This window comes from Chiloscyllium plagiosum, unplaced genomic scaffold (genome assembly GCF_037043375.1).
Source record: "Chiloscyllium plagiosum isolate Xiang-an unplaced genomic scaffold, Cpla_swu_hap1 HiC_scaffold_9, whole genome shotgun sequence".
Taxonomy (NCBI): Eukaryota; Metazoa; Chordata; class Chondrichthyes; order Orectolobiformes; family Hemiscylliidae; genus Chiloscyllium; species Chiloscyllium plagiosum.
Window position 1 is genome coordinate 2,776,145 of NW_028270147.1, and position 21,832 is coordinate 2,797,976.

Sequence of the window (21,832 nt, forward strand, 5' to 3'; positions counted from 1 at the left end):
GAGTACTGGGTGGGACAGTGTATCAGAACACTGAGTGGGACTGTGTATCAGCACTGGGTGGAAGTGTGCTTCGAAGCACTAGGTGGGACTTTGTATCAGAGCATTGAGTGGGACTGTGTATCAGAGCACTGAGTGGGACTGTGTATCAGCACTGGATGGGACTGTGTATCAAAGTAGTGGGTAAGACAGTGTATCAGAGTATCAACTCTGGGTGTGACTGTGTATCTATATTGGTTGGGACTGGGTGGGACCATGTATCAGAGCATTGGGTGGGACTGTGTATCAGAGCATTGGGTGGGACTGTGTATCAGAGTACTGGGTGGGACTGTATCAGCACTGGGTGGAAGTGTATATCGGAATACTGGTTGGGACTGTTCTCTGAGCACTGAGACACATCCTGTTTCAGTTCCAGATCCAATTCCATGGTTGTGTCTGTGGGAATTGATTCTGTTTGCTCTCTCTGTTACATTCTCACCACAATCAGCACAGCTGGTAGAGCTGGGATACAGCTCAGGAAACGCACCAGGTTTTATTCAGAGAGCTGTTGGTGCTGTAAAGTTAGAATTATATCTTACTGGCCTTAGAACCATAGAATCCTACAATGTAGAAGTGCCATTCGGCCCATCAAGTCTGCACCGCCCATCTGAAGAGCATCCCACCCAGACTCGGCCTCCTAATACATCCCGTAATCCCACAATTACTATGGCTAACCCATCTCGTCTACACAACCCTGAACACTACAGAGAGTTTCAGCATGGCCAATCCACGTAGCCTGCACATCATTGGACTCCTCTGAGGGAGGAGCCAGAGAATACGCATGCAGACACGGGTAGAATGTGCAAACTCCACACAGACAAGACTGGACTCAAACCCAGGTCTCTGGCACTGTGAGGCAGCAGTGCTAACCACGAGCCCCCGCACTGCCCTTGTTTAATTAACTGTCATTACAAATGGATTGGAAAATTACAAAATTGAGCCCAGTGTTAATCTTCAGAGATTTTCAAACTGTCTGGGATGATTTGTTATGTAGATTCATTTAATTGTCAATGTGTTCAGTAAGTAACGAAACTGTCTTGTTGATGAACTAGGTCGCAGGGAGCAGAGGTAAAGAGGATGGCCATTGCAACTCTGTCCAGTTACAGATAGATAAAAACAAGCTGCAGATTGATTTGTTGGAGGTATGTCTGATTACTCGAGCTATTTCTGTCTATGCTGGCTGATAGCAGGAGAGTTTCAATGATAAGATGGGACCCAATATCCATGCCAAGAGCACCCCCTGGTGGGCAGTAAGGGTGCTATTCAACAGCCATTGGCCTCAGGTTCAGTATAACAGCCTGAGCTGCTGACATTGCAGTGTTGTCAGTGCCACTGCACACTGCAGTTACAAGGAGAGTGTGAGGCATGCTCACTGTGAGGCAGGAGCTTTTTATTCTGGGTAAGAGCCAAGCACACCTGCCTTGTAGTTTGGACAGTGGAGGACCACCAATAGGCTTAGGGTTAGCTTCTCATCAGCAACTTCAGAAAGAGCATGGAGACAGCAGCTTTATAAAGAGCAAGAGAGAACACGAGAATGGGGACTTCAGCCTCATAAAGAGCAAAATAGAGTGGGACAACAATAATCCATAAAGTTAAAAATCACACAACACCAGGTTATAGTCCACAACCACCTGATGAAGGAGCAGCACTCCAAAAGCTAGGACTATAACCTGGTGTTGTGTGAATTTTAACTTTGTACACCTCAGTCCAACACTGGCATCTCCAAATCATAATCCATAAAGCTGGGAGAGAGAGAGTGGGGACAGTGCTTCTCAAACAGTGTGAGAGCACACAGGGACAGCATCATCAGAGAGAGTGAGAGGGTGGAGACAGCAGTTTCATAAAGAACAGGAGAGAGCACAGGGACAGAGAGGGGAATTGGGGACAGCAGCAACAATAAAGAGCAGGAGGGAGAAAGCAGGAACACGATTAGATTAGCTTAGATTCCCTACAGTATGGAAACAGGCCCTTCGGCCCAACAAGTCCACACCTACCCTCCAAACAGTAACACACCCAGACCCATTCCCCTACCCTATATTTCCCCCAGACTAACGCACCTCACATTATGGATAATTTAGTGTGACCAGTTCACCTGACCTGCACATCTTTGGATTGTGGGAGGAAACCAGAGCACCCGGAGGAAACCCACACAGACACAGGGAGAATGTGCAAACTCCACACAGTCACCCAAGGCAGGAATTGAACCCACGTCCCTGGTGCTGTGAGGCAACAGTGCTGCTAACCACTGAGCCACCGTACTAAGAGGGAAGGAGATTGGGAACAGAGCTTCTCAAACAACATTAGAGAGAGGGTCAGTAGCTTCATGAAGAGGAGATTGGAAGTACCTGAGAAGGGCAGTCACAGTTGGAGATCATACCCAGCAGCAGAAAGCCCCTTCAGCCTGTTTCTATCTGTCAGAGCTGAAATACAATGTAATCATAGGTAATTGATTAATGTATCTTCCACATCTCGTTTGATTGACCAAGTGGTTTATTCAGGAAATATTATAACATCTGAGGAAATATAAGCAGCTCAGGGCCAAGTTAAAAAGAAGATCCAAAAATTAATAATCTCCTGATTACCACCTGGACCACTTGCAAATTGAAGTAGGGCAAATAGATTAGAGCAGTAAATGTACGGCTCACAGATTGATCTGAGAGCAATGGGCTCTGATCCATTGGGCTCTGGCACTAGTCTTGGGGTAAGAGAGAGTTTTTCCACTGGGTCAAACTTCACTTGAGCTATGCTGGGACCACTGTCTCGGCAAATCATATAACTCAAGTTGTAGATAAAGCTTTAAACTGATTAGTGGAGGGGAAGTTTCAATTGAAGAGAAGTTAAAAAATTCAGAAAGAATGGAGAGAGCAGAGGTGCAGAGTAGTGAACAGAAGGGTAGTCATCAAAGTGTGAGAGGAAAGGGCAGAACCTATAAGCAGAAGAATGAAGCAGAAATGAGAATGGGAGAGAATGCTGAATGGTAAAATGTCAAAGTTTAGGGTTCTTTATCTGAACGTTGCAGTATTTGTAACAAGATAGATGAATTGATGGCTGAAAGAATGAAAATTACTTGATAGCTGTTACTGAGGCATGGTTGCAAGGTGACCAAATCTAGGAACTCAATATTTTATGTTCTGGAAGAAGACACAACATGAAATAGGAAGTGGGATAGCTTTGTTCGTAAGGAAGGTATTAGTGTAGTACTGTGAGCAATGATAGAGGTGCAATAGATCCTGATGTGAAATCAGTTTGGGTGGAATAGGAAGGGAAAGATGTTACAGAACAGAGTTTCTCCCTAGTTTTTATGTTTCTATGAGTCATCTATAGGTCCCTGAAGAGTTGCCTCACTCCAGAACAATGTGTAAATCAGGAAGTAATCGAGGCAAGTTGAAACATAGACAATCGGAGCAGGACCAGGCCATTCAGCTCTTGGAATCTGCTCCTCCATTCAGTATGATCATGGCTGATTATCTAACTCATGCCCCTGTTCCCACTTTCTCCCCATAGCCTTCCATCCCTTTAGCCCTAAGAACTGTATCTAAATCCTTCTTGGAAACATTCTGTGTTATAGCCTTAACCACTTTCTGTGGCAGAGAATTCCACAGGTTCCCCACTGTCTGGGTGAAGAACGATTTTCCTCATCTCAATCCTAATTCCTTGTCCTTGTCCTTGAACAGTGACCCTCTGGTTCTGGATTTCCCACTTTTTGGGGAACAACCTTCCTACATTTCCCCTGTCTAGTCCTGTTAGAATTTTATAGGTGACTTTACCTGATGAAAGAGCGGCACTCCAAAAGCTTGTTATTTTAAATAAACCTGTGGGACTATACCCTGGTGTCATGTGACTTCTGACTTTGTCCAGTGAATTTAGTCCTAACTGACCCGGTCTGTCTTCATGGAGAGACATTCCAAAGACAACAAGTAAGAAAGGTGCTGATGGGAGAAAAGATCTTCTGCCTCTGTCACAAGGAACAAAGTAATTACCAAACTAAAGGCAGGAGCTGAGGGTCTACATCCAAGGATTTTAAAGGAAGCAGCTGCAGAAATAGTGGAGGCATTGGTTGAAATATTCCAGAACTCACTAAACTCCTAGAGGGTTCCAGCAGATTGGAAAACTGCTCATGTGACACCCTCTGTTCAAGAAGGGAGGGGAGTGAAAGAAGGAAACAGTAGGTCAGTTAGTCTAATATCTGTGGTTTGTAAAAAAGGTTGGAATTCATTATTAAGGAATAAATAGCACAACATTTAGAAAAGCTTAATGTAATCAAACAGAGTCATCATGGTTTTGTGGAAGGGAAATCATGGCTGAGTTTTTTGAGGATATTACAGTTTATAAAGGGGGACCAGTAGATGTAGTGAATTTGGATTTTCCATAAGGCCTTTGTTAAGATGCCTCATAAAACGTAAAGAAATGGCAGAGGAATTAAATGGGTACTTCAGATCTGTGTTCACTGGGGAAGACACAAGCAATCTCCCTGAGGTAACAGTGGCTGAAGGACCTGAACTTAAGGGAATTTATATTTGCCAGGATTTGGTGTTGGAGAGACTGTTAGGTCTGAAGGTTGATAAGTCTCCGGGGCCTGATGGCCTGATGGTCTGCATCCCAGGGTGGTGGCTCGGGAAATCGTGGATGCGTTGGTGATTATTTTCCAGAATTCAATAGATTTAGGGTCGGTTCCTGAGGATTGGAGGGTGGCTAATGTTATACTACTTTTTAAGAAAGGTGGGCGAGAGAAAGCAGGAAATTATAGACCAGTTAGTCTGACCTCAGTGGTGGGAAAGATGCTGGAGTCTATTATAAAAGATGAAATTACTGCACATCTGGATAGTAGTAACAGGATAGGACAGAGTCAGCATGGATTTATGAAGGGGAAATCATGCTTGACTAATCTTCTTGAATTTTTTGAATATGTAACTATGAAGTTGGACGAGGGAAATCCAGTAGATGTAGTGTACCTGGACTTTCAGAAAGCTTTTGATAAAGTCCCACACAGGAGGTTAGTGAGTAAAATTAGGGTGCATGGTATTGGAGGCAAAGTACTAGATTGGATTAAAAATTGGTTGGCTAATAGGAAACAAAGGGTAGTGATAAACGGCTCCAATTCGGAATGGCAGGCAGTGACCAGTGGGGTACCGCAGGGATCCGTGCTGGGACCGCAGCTTTTTACAATATATGTTAATGATATAGAAGATGGTATCAGCAATAACATTAGCAAATTTGCTGATGATACAAAGCTGGGTGGCAGGGTGAAATGTGATGAGGATGTTAGGAGATTACAGGGTGACCTGGACAAGTTAGTTGAGTGGGCAGATGCATGGCAGATGCAGTTTAATGTGGATAAATGTATGGTTATCCACTTTGGTGGCAAGAACAGGAAGGCAGACTACTACCTCAATGGAATCAATTTATGTAAAGGGGCAGTACAGAGAGATCTGGGTGTTTTGTACACCAGTCAATGAAGGCAAGCATGCAGGTACAGCAGTTAGTGAAGAAGGCTAATAGCATGCTGGCCTTCATAACAAGAGGAATTGAGTATAGAAGCAAAGAGGTGCTTCTGCAGCTGTACAGGGCCCTGGTGAGACCACACCTGGAGTACTGTATGCAGTTCTGGTCTCCAAATTTGAGAAAAGACATTCTGGCTATTGAGGGAGTGCAGCGTAGGTTCACAAGGTCAATTCCTGGAATGGCAGGATTACCTTACACTGAAAGACTGAAGCGACTGGGCTTGTATAGCCTTGAGTTTCGAAGATTGAGAGGGGATCTGATTGAGACGTATAAGATTATGAAAGAATTGGACACTCTGGCAGTAGGAAACATATTTCCACTGATGGGTGAGTGCCGAACCAGAGGACACAGCTTAAAAATACGGGGTAGACCATTTAGGACAGAGCTCAGGAGAAACTTCTTCACCCAGAGAGTGGTGGCTGTGTGGAATGCTCTGCCCCAGAGGGCAGTGGAGGCCCACTCTCTGGATTCATTTAAGAAAGAGTTGGATAGAGCTCTCAAAGATAGTGGAATCAAGGGTTATGGAGATAAGGCAGGAACAGGATACTGATTAGGAATGATCAGCCATGATTATATTGAATGGCGGTGCAGGCTCGAAGGGCTGAATGGCCTACTCCTGCACCTATTGTCTATTGTCTAACTCACTGTATTGAGGGTAATGGAATACCATGGAATTGATTGGTTCACACGCAGAAGACAGATCAGGTTTAATGGATCTTTTTCAGGTTAGAAAAACATAACCAGTGGAGTTCCAGAAGAGTCGGTCTTGGGAACTCAATTATTTATGATCTATATTAATGTCTTGAAAAACAAGCTCGGGTATAATGCATCCAAATTTGCTGATAATATAAGAGGTGGGAAGGCATATTTTGATCAGGACATAAGGAATCTGCAAGGGAATATACATTGAGTGATTGGGCAAAAGCATGGCAGATGGATGTTGGAAAGTATAAGGTCATGTATTTTAATAGGAAGAATCAGCAGGCAGACATTATTTAAATGAAGAGAGACTCCGAAAAAGTTCAGCAAAGAAGGGTTTGAATGTTCTTGTGCAAGAAACACAGGAAGTTATCATGCAGGTGCAGCAAGAGATTAAGGCAAAATAGGGAGGTCTTCTAAAACTATACAAGGCGCTGGTCAGAAACATACACAGAGAATGCTGGAGAAACTCAGTGGGTCTGACAGTATCTGCTGTGGTTCTGTTCACCGAGCTGGAAGTTTTTGTTGCAAACGTTTCGTCCCCTGTCTAGGTGACATCCTCAGTGCTTGGGAGCCTCCCGTGAAGCGCTTCTGTGGTGTTTCCTCCGGCATTTATAGTGGCCTGTCCCTGCCGTTTCCGGTTGTCAGTTTCAGCTGTCCGCTGTAGTGGCAGGTATATTGGGTCCAGGTCGATGTGTTTGTTGATGGAGTTTGTGGATGAGTGCCATGCTTCTAGGAATTCCCTGGCTGTTCTTTGTTTCGCTTGCCCTATAATGGCAGTGTTGTCCCAGTCAAATTCATGTTGCTTGTCGTCTACGTGTGTGGCTACTAGGGATAGCTGGTCATGTCGTTTCGTGGCTAGTTGATGTTCGTGGATGCGGATCGTTAGCTGTCTTCCTGTTTGTCCTATATAGTGTTTTGTGCAGTCCTTGCATGGGATTTTGTACACTACATTAGTTTTGCTCATGCTGGGTATCGGGTCCTTCGTTCTGGTGAGTTGTCTGAGTGTGTCTGTTGGTTTGTGTGCAATTATAAGTCCTAGTGGTCGCAGTAGTCTGGCTGTCATTTCAGAGATGTTCTTGATGTATGGTAGTGTGGCTAGTCCTTTGGGTTGTGGCATGTCCTCGTTCCATTGTCTTTCCCTTAGGCATCTGTTGATGAAATTACTACCATACTACCATACATCAAGAACATCTCTGAAATGACAGCCAGATTACTGCGACCACTAGGACTTATAACAGCACACAAACCAACAGCCACACTCAGACAACAACTCACCAGAACGAAGGACCCGATACCCAGCATGAGCAAAACTAATGTCGTGTACAAAATCCCATGCAAGGACTGCACAAAACACTATATAGGACAAACAGGAAGACAGCTAACGATCCGCATCCACGAACATCAACTAGCCACGAAACGACACGACCAGCTGTCCCTAGTAGCCACAATCGTAGACGACAAGCAACATGAATTCGACTGGGACAACACCACCATTATAGGGCAAGCGAAACAAAGAACAGCCAGGGAATTCCTAGAAGCATGGCACTCATCCACAAACTCCATCAACAAACACATCGACCTGGACCCAATATACCTGCCACTACAGCGGACAGCTGAAACTGACAACCGGAAGTGGCAGGGACAGGCCACTATAAATGCCGGAGGAAACACCACAGAAGCGCTTCACGGGAGGCTCCCAAGCACTGAGGATGTCACCTAGACAGGGGACGAAACGTTTGCAACAAAAACCTCCAGCTCGGTAAACAGAACCACAGCAACGAGCACCCGAGCTACAAATCTTCTCACAAACTTTGAATCTGACAGTATCTGTGGGGAGAGAAACTGAGTTAATGTTTTGAGTCAAGTAAGGCTTCTTCAGATCATTAGTCAGACTACAGCTGGAATACTGTGAACAGTTCTGGTCAAGTGAGATTTTGGCTTTTATTGTGAGTGGGGTTGGAGTTTAAAAATAGGGAGTCTTGTTAAAACTATAGAAGAAATTGGTGAGGCTGCACCTGAAGTATAGTGTACAGTTTGGTCCCACATTTAAGAAAGTATATACTCGCTTTGGAGGCTGTTTAAAAAAGATATGCTGATTCTTGCGATGAAAGGGTTGACTTGACGAGAACATGTGAAAAGGTAGATCTTTATTCATTAGAGTTTAGAAGAATGAGGGCTGATCTTATTCAAACTTACACGATACTGGAGGGACATGACAGGGTGGATATTGAGAAGCTGTCACCACTGGTGGGGGAATTGTCATGTTTACTGGACAAGGGGCATTAATTTGAAACTGAGATATAGAGTAATATAGAGTATTACAGATGTACAGCACGGAAACAGACTCTTCAGTCCAATCCGTCCATGCCGACCAGATATTCCAAACTAATCTAGTCCCATCTGCCAGCACCCGACCCATATCCCTCCAAACCCTTCCTATTCATAGACCCATCCTGATGCCACTTAAATGTTGCAATTGTACCAGCCTCCTCCACTTCCTCTGGCAGCTCACTTACCACCCTCTGCATGAAAAAGTTGCCCTTAGGTCTCTTTTAAATCTTTTCCCTCTCACCCTAAACCTATGCCCCTCTAGTTCTGGACTCCCCCACCCCAGGGAAAAAGACTGTCTATTTCTTAGAAAGTATTTCTTCTCTAAGGGCATGATGAATTTCTTGAATTCTTGATCCCAGAGAGTTGTGGAGGCCAGCTCACTGCAAATATTTAAGTAGGTAGATTGATCTTTGAAATCTTGGGGAGTTCAGACCTCTGATTATATTGCATGAAAGAGAAGTTGAGGTCTGGGCATGATCTTGTTGAATGGTGGTGCAGGCTTGAAGGGCCAGATGACTTACTCCTGCTGCTAGTTTTTTGTTGTTGTTATGTTCTGCGTGAGAAGCTGGTTTTGAAATCTCACATTGATGCTCCTGCATATGACCTGGATTGAGACTTCAGTGCAATGATGTCACTTTTGATGAGCGACTTTGACCTGAAACAGCCATCTGTCCTCTCTGCTGTGAGGCTGCTCAAACTCCAGGTACAGCACTTCTTGTTTCAGATTGCAAGCATTTATTTTCTCCTTCTATTTTATACTCAGCTGTATATGTTACTTTGATTAGTTCTTGAATAGAATTCAGTATTCAATTCGATATTGACTAACCTATTCACATTACATCCTGTTTGTTTAGGATCGATGTGAAGCTAATGAAATAACTTCTGGCCTTTACCCACCTATTTCACAGTGGAAAATGAAGAACACTCCCAACCTTAAGCCTAACAAAAGCAATGTTTTCCAGCCTAGGACATTTCGACAACCAGTGTTTGACCCTAATTCAGGTAACATTGACTTACAAGAGCATACCGGTCTGGCCCATCTACACAGATAGTGCAGTGTTTCAGGCAGGACACTGCACAATACATCCCACCCCTTTTAAAGAATAATCATTCTCTGAATGTGAAACTCACTGGCTGGGCCAGCATTTATTGCCCATCCCCAGGTGCCCTTGAGAAGGTGGCGGTGAGCTGCCTTCTTGAATCGCTGCAGTCCACCTGCAGAGGCACAATGGTGTTAGAGATGAGGATTTTGAACCAGCCATTCTGAAGGAAAGGCGATATATTTCCAAGTCAGAATTATGAATGGCTTAAAGGGGAACTTGCAGAGGTGGTATTCCTACGTATCCTGCCATTGTCTTTCTAGATCAAACTGGTTGTGAGTTTAGAAGGTGCTGTCTGAGGATCTTTGGTGAATTTCTGCAGTGCATCTTGTAAATAGTACCCACTACTGCTACTGAGCGTTGGTGGTGGAGGGAGTGGATGTTTTTGTATATGATGTCAATCAAACAGGTTGCTTTGTCAAGCTTATTGTTGGAGCTGCACATATCCTGGCACATTGGGAGTATTCCATCACACTCCTGATTTGTGGCTTGTAGTGTTATTAATTCTGGAGCCAGATGGTGACTAAGAAAACCAGATACTAATTTTAATAACAGATTTATTACAGAATGCAATGTTACAAATGTCAGACTCCTTCCCAACTAACAGTGTCCCAGACATCTCTCCTTGCACTTCTTTTTAAGCTATGAAGCATTGACCACATGGTTAATTAAATTTAAAGGGGCTCTTTTATGCTCCTTCAACCAAAAACTCTGCTTAAGATAGTAAAACGATCAATGTCCTTAGTGCCCACTCTGTCAATAATCGTTAACCTTAACAATAGAAATAAAGTACCATTCTCAGATAGTGGTCAGGTTTTGAGGAGTTAGGAGGTATGTTACTCGCTGCAGAATTCCAAGCCGCTGACCTGCTCTTGTAGCTGCTACATTCCTATGAAATTTCAGAGATTTATGTTGGTAGTGAACGAGGCTGCTCGGCCCACTGGTCCCATGATGTTAATGGTGGGGATTAAAGTGATGACAATGCTGTTAAATGTGGAGGTGAGCTGTTTGAATTCTTTTATTAAAGATGATCATTGTATGGTGCTTGTGTGCCCTGAATATTGAGATGCTACTTTTCAACCTAAGGCTTCAGTTTGTGCAAGTTCTGCTGTCTTGAATCTTCTGAGAGGGACATAAAGATCAAATTGTAAAATTCAAGACCATTCAGAGAAAGAGGTTGCATTTCTGCAGCATCTTTGACTACCCCATAATGAGCCAAGGCACTCGCCAACCATTGAAGCACTTTAGAAGCATAATTACTGTTATAAAAGTAAGAAATGCAACAACCAACCTGCTCACAGCGAAGTCCCAACAACAGCAATGTGATAAATGATCAAGGAATATGTTTTACTGATGCTGGTTCAGGGATAATGCTGGCCAGGACACTAAGGAGAATTGCCTTGATCTTCTTTGAAATAGAGCAATGGCATCTTTACTTCCACTGTGAGAGGGCAGACAGTACGCAGTCTAACTCTCTCTGAAATCTCCAAACGTATAACATTTCCTCACCATCACACTGCATCGCAGTGTCAGCCTGGATTGTCTGACGTTGAAGTGGCAATGCTGCCCATTAACCCAGAGCTAATATATTAGAGGGTGAATAAACTCATACATGTCTCATCACTGATCACAACAAGTCCACACTGACCCTGATTTATATTGCAGACCGTGCACGTCTTTTATGAATGGCCCAGGCAGAAACAGTATGAGCACTCACTGAAGGAACAAGCCACCATTGTGCTGGTGGTGAAGATATACTTCAACAGCTCTGAGAATGCTGCTCTGCAGGTCACAGATATATTGAACAGTACAATAAGTAAATAAAGCTTCACAAATCAGCGCTTGATTTGCAGTTTCAGTTTTTCAAACCCCTTTGCTTGATCACACGCCAACTTTCCAGTGTGTCACTTCATACCTGGACAAGCTCCAGAATGCAGAAACGGGCCATTCAGTCCAGCAGCTCTGTGCTGGGGTTTCTGTTCCACAAAACCTCCTCCCACATGTCTTCCTCACACCCTATCACCACATCCTCCTATTCCTTTATCCCTCATTTGTTTACCCAACTCTCCCTTAAATAGATCAATACTATTCTCAACTACCCCTGAAGTAATGAGTTCCACATTCTCACCACTTGCAGTGTAAAGGCCTCTCAAGAATTCTACTGGATTTAGTAGTGACTGTCTTTTGTCATGTTTTCTCTAAGTCTATCCCATCAATCTCTTATTTAATTTGAAAGACCTCTGTCAGGTCACCCACAGGCTTCTCTTTTTCTCGAGCTAAGACCATAACATGTAGGAGCAGAAGTAGGCCACTCAGCCAATTGAGTCTCTACCACTCGCTGAGATTCTGGTTGATCTGATAATCCACAAATACCATTTTTCTGCCATTTCCCATGATTCCTTTACTGATTAAAAATCTGTTTCTCTCGGCCTTGGATATACGCAGTGACATAGCCTTGACATTCCTCTGCAATCATCAATTGCACAGATTCACTACCCTCTGACAGAAAACAATCATCCTCATCTCTGTATTAAATGGTTGACTAGGCGAAAGTGAGCACTACAGATGTTGGAGATTAAAGTCAAGAGTGTGACACTGGAAAAGCACAGCAGGTCAGGCAGCATCAGAGGAGCAGGAAAATCAACGTTTCAGGCAAAAGCCCTTCATCAGGAATGAGGCTGGGAACCTCAGGGTGGAGAGATAAGTGAGAGAGGGTAGGACTGGGGGGAAGATAGCTGAGAGTGCAGTAGGTGGATGGAGGTGGGGGTAAAGGTGATAGGTCGGGGAGGAGGGTGGGGTGCAGATAGGTGGGAAGGAAGATGGGTAGGTAGGACAGGTCATGAGGGCAGTGCTGAGCTGGAAGGTTAGAACTGGGGTGAGGTGGGGGGAGGGGAAATGAGGAAACTGGTGAAATCCACATTGATGCCCTGGGGTTGGAGGGTACGGAGGCATACAATGAAGTTTTCTTCCTCCAGGTGTCGGGTGGTAAGGGAGTGATGATGGAGGAGGCCTCAGCAGAGTGGGAAGGGGAGTTATTCCGTCCTCATGACCTGTCCCATCTACCCATCTTCCTTCCCACATATCTGCACCACCCTCCTCTCTGACCTATCACCTTTGCCCCCACCTCCATCCACCTATTGCACGCTCAGCTACCTTCTCCCCAGCCCCAACCCCCCCCCCCAACTTATCTCTCATAGAGTCATAGAGACATACAGCACGGAAACAGACCCTTCGGTCCAACCCATCCACGCTGACTAGACATCCCAACCCAATCTAGTCCCACCTGCCAGCACCTGGCCCATATCCCTCCAAACCCTTCCTATTCATATACCCATCCAAATGCCTCTTAAATGTTGCAATTGTACCAGCCTCCACCACATCCTCTGGTAGCTCATTCCATACACTTACCACCCTCTGCATGAAAAAGTTGCCCCTTAGGTCTCTTTTATATCTTTCCCCTCTCACCCTAAACCTATGCCCTCTAGTTTTGGACTCCCCGACCCCAGGGAAAAGACTTTGTCTATTTATCCTATCCGTGCCCCTCATAATTTTGTAAACCTCTATAAGGTCACCCCTCAGCCTCTGACGCTCCAGGGAAAACAGCCCCAGCCTGTTCAGCCTCTCCCTATAGCTCAGACCCTCCAACCCTGGCAACATCCTTGAAAATCTTTTCTGAACCCTTTCAAGTTTCACAACATCTTTCCGATAGGAAGGAGACCAGAATTGCACCAAATATTCCAACAGTGGGCTAACCAATGTCCTGGAGAAAGTGAGGACTGCAGATGCTGGAGATCAGAGCTGAAAATGTGTTGCTGGAAAAGTGCAGCAGGTCAGGCAGCATCCAAGGAACAGGAGAATCGACATTTCGGGCATAAGCCCTTCTTCAGGAATGAGGAAAGTGTGTCCAGCAGGCTAAGATAAAAGGTAGGGAGGAGGGACTTGGGGGAGGGGCGTTGGAAATGCGATAGGTGGAAGGAGGTCAAGGTGAGGGTGATAGGCTGGAGTGGGGTGGAGGCGGAGAGGTCAGGAAGAAGATTGCAGGTTAGGAAGGCGGTGCTGAGTTCGAGAGATTTGACTGAGACAAGGTGGGGGGAGGGGAAATGAGGAAACTGGAGAAATCTGAGTTCATCCCTTGTGGTTGGAGGGTTCCTAGGCAGAAGATGAGGCGCTCTTCCTCCAACCGCCGTGTTGCTATGGTCTGGCGATGGAGGAGTCCAAGGACCTGCATGTCCTTGGTGGAGTGGGAGGGGGAGTTGAAGTGTTGAGCCACGGGGTGGTTGGGTTGGTTGGTCCGGGTGTCCCAGAGATGTTCTCTGAAACGTTCTGCAAGTACCAGTTCCTACTTGCGGAACGTGTCAGAGAACACCTCTGGGACAACCAATTCTTTGATACACTTTTATTGAGTAATGATCAAGAAATTGTGAATTATTCAGAAAGAGCCATTCATCCCTTATCTTCACAAATAGATGAGCAGCTGAAAATAATTCATTTTATTTCAATACCCATTGAATGTGGCCTGGCTACTATCAATGTGAATGGGCTAAGACCAGATTCAGAGCAGAGAGGAACAGAAGACCAAGAGCTTATGTATAAGGGGTTGATGCAGCTGTGATTGCAAATAGTGAGAAAATCAACAGATTGGTAACCTAAAACTGAGTCTAATAGTAATTCTTCACTTCATATTGATTTGGTAAATGTTATTTCACTATGTCACAATCAGGAACACTGCAATGTTCTCTCTTACATATTTTGCCAACAGCACACAAAACTATTTTGTGTCACATGAAGATCAAGTTGTGAGTAGATATTGACATTATCTCACAAAACAATGTCCTCACATCTCTCTACAGTACTAGTCCCACTATATATCATGTTGATGTTGTTTGAAACATGCAACAACATTTCATTGTCATTTAGTGTTTCACAGACAATGTTATCATTGTCTTATTCATGTTGGAACCAGTCTAGCATTAAAACTACCAGACTCTCTCCCATCACTTATTGTGAAATTTTGAATTCTGTCTGTAAACAGATGGTAGAGAATCTCGTAGTTTTGATGCTGGTGTGGTTCCAACATGATAACATTAACTGTTACAAGATTCCTTACTAACAAAATAAAAGACGTTGTCCAGCAGTTTTTGAATAAATGTTTTTAAGGTCATTGACAATGCTGGCCCTTTGTTAACTTCACCCCAACAGACAAGCTTCACAACCATTGGTGCTGAGTGTTATTTAAATTTATATTTCTTCTATATTTAGAATTCTATTTTATTTCAAATGTTATTTCATTTACTATTATACATCCACAATGTTTCACCTTATGCTATTTTCTGTTGAGAAAGATCCAAAGAACTGAACACCAGTCTATACTTGAATTCTCATTGGAAAAAATCACAGGAATTGGTACAGGGGCCTCAACTCTTTACAATTTATATATAAATATATATATAATTTGGATGACAGGATCAAAGGTATTGTGGCTAAATTTGCGATGATACAGAGGCAGAGTAGGAAGGTTAATTGGAGAACAGACATAAGGAGCCTACAAAAGGTAATAGACTGGCTAAGTGATTGAGTAAAGATCTGGAAAACGCAGCACAATGTGGGAAAACGTGAACTTGTCTATTTCTGAACTTGTCAGAAAGAATAAAAAAAGGTACAATATCTAAATGGTGAGAGATTGCAGAGCTTGGATATGGAAAGCGATTGGGCTATTCTATGAATGAGTCACAAGGTGTTAGCATGCAGAAACAGCAAGGAATCAGGAAAGCTAATGTAATGTTATGGTTTATTGTGAGGTAAAAATTGAATGCACGAGTAGGGAAGTTTTGCATCAGTCATATAGGGCATTGCATCTGGAGTACTGCGTACAGTACTGGTTGCCATACTTATGGAAGGTTGATAATGCAGTGGAAGCACCTCCAAGAAGGCTTTTTTTTAGATTACATTACATTACAGTGTGGAAACAGGCCCTTCGGCCCAACAAGTCCACACCGACCCGCCGAAGCGCAACCCACCCATACCCCTACATTTACCCCTGACTTAACACTACGGGCAATTTAGCATGGCTAATTCACCTGACCTGCACATCTTTGGACTGTGGGAGGAAACCGGAGCACCCGGAGGAAACCCACGCAGACACGGGGAGAATGTGCAAATTCCACACAGTCAGTCGCCTGAGGTGGGAATTGAACCCGGGTCTCCGGCGCTGTGAGGCAACAGTGCTAATCACTGTGCCACCGTGCCGCCCACAAAGGCTAGACTAATGCCTGGAATGAGCAGATTTCCTTATGAGGTTAACCGTGTACTGTCTGGAGTTTAGAAAAGTCAGAGGTGACTGCATTGAAACATACAAAATCTGAGGGGATTTGACCAGGTGTTTCTTGTTGTGGGAGAATCTAGAACTACAGGTCATAGTTTAAAAATAAGGGGTTGCCCATTTGAGCCAGAGCTGAGCGAAAAGACATCCCCTTAAAGGGTTGTGAATCTATGGAGTTCCCTTCTTCAAAAGGTGGTGGATGCAGAATCTTTAAATATTTTGTGGCAGTGGTTGATAGATTCTTGATGACCAAGGGGACGATTTTGGGGGGGGGGGGGTATGTGTGGGGAAATGTAGGAATGTAGAGTTGAGGTTAAAATTAGATCAGCCACAATCTTACTGAATGATGGACCAGACTGGAAGAGCCAGGTATCCTATTCTTGGTCATGATCAGACATCTGACTCACATTACATTGATTGATATAAAATTTGCAAGAATACAACAATGATGTTAAGTGAGGGTTTGCTCGAAGTGATAGAAATAGCAAGTATGAAGTTGATAAATGGTTGCGCAGTTAGTAAGAGACACACCATCTGAGGGAGATCAATAAAGGTTAAAGTATGGGTGTCATACAATGTAAAAACACATTAGCACCAACACTCAACCAGTAACCTCAGAAGTAGCACATTTCTTCAAAGAACGTGCAGTGTCTTCATTATGTTATGGAATATTACAGAACAGTAAGAGATTATTCAGCCTACAATGCTGTGCTGGCTTTTTGGTAGAGTGATTGACTTAGCCTCACTTCTCTAATTCCTTAAAGCTGCCCAAATATTTTCTCTATAAGTATCAATTTAATTCCCTCTTAAAAATTACATCCATAAAAATGACCTGCTGCCACTGCCTTTTGAAGACAGCATATTCTGGATTCCAACAACTCACTTAACTCTTCCTCTGGTTCTCTTGTCAAGTCAATCTGTCACTGACTCTCCTGTCATTGGAAACACTGGCCCCGTGTCATCATTTGAACCCTGCTACTGAATCTCACAGTAGAAAGTCAATACATTCCATCCTTGCTGCTGTCAAAAGGAGTTTACACATTCTCTCAGTGTCTGCGTGGGTTTCCTGCAGGTGCTCTGGTTTCCTTCCACAATCCAAAGACATGCAGGTCAGGTGGTGTTAAATTGCCCACAGTGTTCAGGGATATGTAGATTAGGTGCATTCGTCGGATAGACATAGGGTAATAGCATAGGGGAATGGGTCTGGGTGGGTTACTCTTTGGTAGGTCGGTGTGGACTTGTTGGGCCAAATGGCTTATTTCCACACGGTAGGGATTTTATGAAAAGGTAGACCATCAGACATAGGCCGTCTGTGTACAATACAAAGCTGTTGTGATCAATCCTATTGCAATGTAAATTAGGCCTCCTGTCCATACACAGGCAGAACAGTCATCAAACCATTTTCACACAGCAGTTGAGGGTGTGGAATGCACTGCCTGGAAAAGTTGTGCAAGGTAGACAAGCAGGAGGCCCTGAGTTTACGTTTGATCTCACTGATGAACTGAAGACCATATCAGCAGCACTGGATGTAAACTAGGTTGGAGGAGAGGCAGGCGAACCACTGTCTCACCCGGAAGGATTGTTTGGGGCCCAGGATGGAGCTGGGGGGGGGGGGGGGGGGTGGTAGACCAGCAAGGCTTGCATCTTTACCAGTTACAGCGAAGGGTACCTGGGGGCTCGTGGGGGGGGGGGGGGGGGGGGAGGGGGGTTGCTGGGGACAATGACACGAACCAAGGATTGGCGAAGGGAATGGTCATTGTGGAAGGCAGAGAGGGGTGGGGTGGGGAAAATGTTCTTGGTAGTGGAGTCTTGTTGGAGTTAGTGGAAGTGTTTAAGGATGATATGTTGGATGCAGAGACTGGTGGGGTGGTAGGTGAGGACAAGGGGGACCCTGTCTTTATTGCATTTGGATGGGGGAGGGATTTAGAGCAGTGGATCTCCTGATTCCCTTCCCAGCCCCTCCCCTCCCTTCCATTCCTCTGACTGACCCTTCCTTCCAACCACCAACTGGATTCATTCCTCCCATCGACCAACCAGGCCGTACCGTCTACCTGTGTTCACCTACCCCTACCTCACTACTCCACCCCTGTCCCCAGCCAAAACCCATCCCCACCCCGCACCTTTTATCTAAAGCTCGCCTTACACCCAGCTCCAATCCTGAAGAAGGGTTACACCCAAAATGTTGACTTTTTTACCTCCTGGCTTGTTGTGTTCTTCCAGCTTCCTGTCTGTCTACCTTGGATTCCAGCATCTGTAGTTCTTTTGTTTCTGGAAAAAGTGCTGCAGGCAGGTTCGATTGAGGCATTCAAGAGGGAATTGGATGGTTACTTGGATATAAATATTGGATATGAGGAGAAAGCAGAAGATTGGCACTAGGTAATAATGAGGAGAAAGTGAGGTCTGCAGATGCTGGAGATCAGAGCTGAAAATGTGTTGCTGGAAAAGCGCAGCAGGCCAGGCAGCATCCAGGGAACAGCAGAATTGACGTTTCGGGCATAAGCCCTTCTCAGGAACAATAATGTTCATTTGAAGAACTCGTGCAAATATTATAGGCCGAGTGGCCTCCTTCTGTGCTGTAACTCTGAATCTGTGAAGTGAGATGTATTTAAGGACATTGAAAACATTTTTTTATTTAACCAAGATTTGGCTGTCAACTTTGTGTTTGACCAAGAATATGTTATTGTATGAATTGCTGTCAGAGCGATTGCTGTGCTAACACCCTGCCCGGGTCATTAATAATTGCCACTCTACTGCCACTGCTCCCCCAATTGATTTACCCAGACACTTACAGGTAGACAATTAATTAATAATGGGTGAGGAGAATGTTTGTAGCAATGTCTAAACTACCATCAATAGCCACAGCAATCCCCTTTTCTGCATTTTAGGCACAATGTGTTATAACCACATACAGCTGATGGAACAGTGAAAGATTAACACATCCATCAAACCTGCCCCACACTGTGTTGGTCAATTATTAAACCAAATACATCAGCCATTACTTTTTCATTCATATACTTGGCTTAAATGCAAATGGACATACAATCATGACATGTGAGTGGAGATTGGGAGTGCTTGAACACATCGAACTCCCATTTTCAAAACGTTGCATGGCATCAGGGCAGGAGCGAAAGTTACTCGGATGTTTTGCTCCAGGAGGTGGTAACACCTGTCAGATTAGGAAATTCAAACTTGGTCTGTGATTAAGGACAGGAGGGTGTGAATGGTAGGTGAGTTAGGTAAGGGAATCCAGAGGGCAGCTGTCGAACAGCCTCTGTCCCTGCAACTGTCCAACAGCTGTGGTTCTTGTAAGCTGTGTGAATGGGAGTGGGGACTGCAGAGAAGATAAGCCATCTGACCACAGCACTTGTGACAGGGAGCCACTCGTGGGGAAGAGGAAGTAGGAAGGTAGTAGGGGTAAGGGACAGATACTGTTTTCTTCAGCTGTGAACATGAATCTTGAAGTGTCAGGGTTAAGGACATATCCTCAGAGCTGGAAAGGAACTTGGCCCGGGAGGGGAGGGACCCAGCTGTCGGACATCCACATTGGTACTAACAATAGTGACACGACTACAAGGAGGTTTTGCTGAAAGACTTTGAACAGTTAGCAGCTAAACCAAAAAGCAGAAACTCCAAGATAATAACCTCAGGATTAGTACCTGATGCACTGGCAAACTAGCATAGTGGAATTAACATCAAGAAGTTAAAGTGGAGCTTGAAGATGGATGGAATGGGTTTCAGTTCATTGGGCACTGGCACTAGTAATGGGGCAGAACAGAGCTTTTCTGGATTTTAGGGTAGATGCAAGGTAGATGCAAGATGTTGCTTCCCCTTGTGGGAGAGTATAAGACCACAGGACATGATCTCAGGGTGCCCATTTAAGACAGAGATGAGAAGGAACCTTTACCATAAAATAGTAAATCTATGGAATTCTTTACCACAGGGGACTGTTGAGGCTGGGTCATTAAGTATATTCAAGGTTGAGATAGGCAGAGTTTTAATTAGGAAGGTAACCAAGGTTTATGGGGAAAAGGCTGGAAAGTGAAAATGAGGATTATCAGACCAGTCATGATCTCACTGGAGCAGTCTCATCAGGCTGTATGGCAGACTTCTGTTCCTGCATCTTACATTGTAAGAATCATCTTGCCCATTGTTCCAGGCCCCTTAATGATATCCTCATGAGCCTGAGCCACTTTCTCCAGGGTGTATTCAGGTCCCACCACTGGCTTCAGCCAGCCCATCTCCATTCCTGCAAAGAATGCAGCCGCCGACTCCAGACGATCTTCCTGCGACAAACAGAAAGGCTCAAAGAATCATAAAATCCCTACAGGGCAGAAAAGGCCATTCGGCCCATTGAGCCTAGACCGACCCTCCAAACAGCATCCCAACCAGACCCCCCCCCCATCTCCTTAATGCTCCTCACTTCCCTTCCCCCAACACTCACTGTTTTCCACTTATGTCGATTCCGTAGTACTTCCCATTTCCCATCCCTGAACCCTCAGTCTTTCCCAGTTCCCTTTCCCAATCACCTACTGCTTCCCACTTACCTTTCCCAATCACTTACTGCCTCCCCCTTCCCTTACTTGACCTCTCACTGCTTCCCACTTCCTTTTTCTGATCCCTCCCTGCCTCCTACTCCTCTCTGAACTTTCCTGCTTCCTGCTCCATAAGTGGGTAGTCAGGGGAGGCAGTGAGCAAAGAACAAGAGAGGGAAGCGTTGAGAAGAGAGTTGGTGAACTGAAAGCAATGAGCAGGAGGTAAACAAGACAAGTTAGCAAGTTATTAAAATTTGTAAGAAGGTTTTGGAGCCCATTATTTTCAAGGGAAACACAGGCTTTTCATATAAGATTTTCTAGGTCAGGAATTTAACCCATATTTATGACATACTTTCTTGTGGGAAAGTGCTTTTCATTCAGACTGTCTTGTTGTAGACACATATTAGGAGTGCTAAATGGAGGATAACTGTACAGAAACAATGGCAGCTCATTTGCAGACACACAATGCTCCCACAAAAACAATGTAAGAACAATCAATTAATCTGCTTTTGTGATATTAATTGAATATTGGACAGGGCATAACACCTTTGCTCTTTATTAACATTGTCTATACGGGATGTTTTGTGCCTGCCTGAAATCAGATGAGACCTCAGATTATTATCTCACCCTGAAGACAGTACCTCCAACAGTGTAGCACTCCTTCAGTGCTGCATTGCACTGCTGCCCTCGATTTTTATTCTGAATGCCTGGAGTGAAATTTGTACCCAATTATTGACTAATGAGCTATGGCTGCCACAGAATTTGAAAACAAGGATAAGAATTGAGTTATTTTACGCTGGGAACCAATGGACGTCAGCAAGCACAGAGGTAAGTAATACATTTAGTATCAGCCTGGGATGTGCTTCTGGTTGTAGGGAGAGGGGAATGTCCAAAGGGACAAATTTAACAAGAACAAGTGTTTGTGAAAGTGTTTAAACTTAAAGCAGGAAGTAAAATTTCTATTTATTACTGCTCTTCTACATTAACATTCTTGTAGTAAATCCCTAAATGGCATTTTGATTAAGATATCAACTGTTTAGTTCACATGAAAACAATGCAGACAGAAATGAGGTATAGGTGTTTTACGTGTACGTGTATTAATTGTACCCTCTGATTTGTATAGCAAGCATTTGAAAAGTGATCTTCTTACCTCAGTTATTGTACCGAATGCAACCCCAATGATGCTGGACTCCTTAGCCATTGTATCCCTGGGGTTTATCTCAATGCTACCTCTGCAGCCCACAATCTGTAAAATTAAACCAAGTGTCAGTCATACCATTTTAATGACAACAGTGTTCAGGTCTGAGCAC

At 44.3% G+C, this 21,832-nt stretch overlaps 2 protein-coding genes across 4 annotated transcripts in view; one reads left to right on the plus strand and one right to left on the minus strand.

Moving 5' to 3' along the window:
- Window positions 1-11,476, plus strand: part of lrriq3 (leucine-rich repeats and IQ motif containing 3) — a 33,249-nt gene extending 21,773 nt beyond the window's left edge. Inside the window, exons 5-7 of the mRNA XM_087990346.1 lie at window positions 1,089-1,178; window positions 9,426-9,573; window positions 11,337-11,476. Of these exons, the coding sequence (XP_087846472.1) occupies window positions 1,089-1,178; window positions 9,426-9,573; window positions 11,337-11,356 (258 nt within the window). The 3' untranslated portion in view covers window positions 11,357-11,476. The remainder of the gene's footprint in view (window positions 1-1,088; window positions 1,179-9,425; window positions 9,574-11,336) is intronic.
- Window positions 11,477-18,600: 7,124 nt separating this feature from the next.
- cryz (crystallin, zeta (quinone reductase)) overlaps window positions 18,601-21,832 on the minus strand; it is a 63,439-nt gene continuing 60,207 nt past the window's right edge. For all 3 annotated transcript variants that reach the window (XM_087990345.1, XM_043698551.2, XM_043698552.2), the window contains 2 exons: window positions 21,673-21,768; window positions 18,601-20,273 (listed from right to left, as the gene is read on the minus strand). In XM_087990345.1, coding sequence (XP_087846471.1) covers window positions 20,112-20,273; window positions 21,673-21,768 — 258 coding nt within the window. In that variant the 3' untranslated portion in view covers window positions 18,601-20,111. The remainder of the gene's footprint in view (window positions 20,274-21,672; window positions 21,769-21,832) is intronic.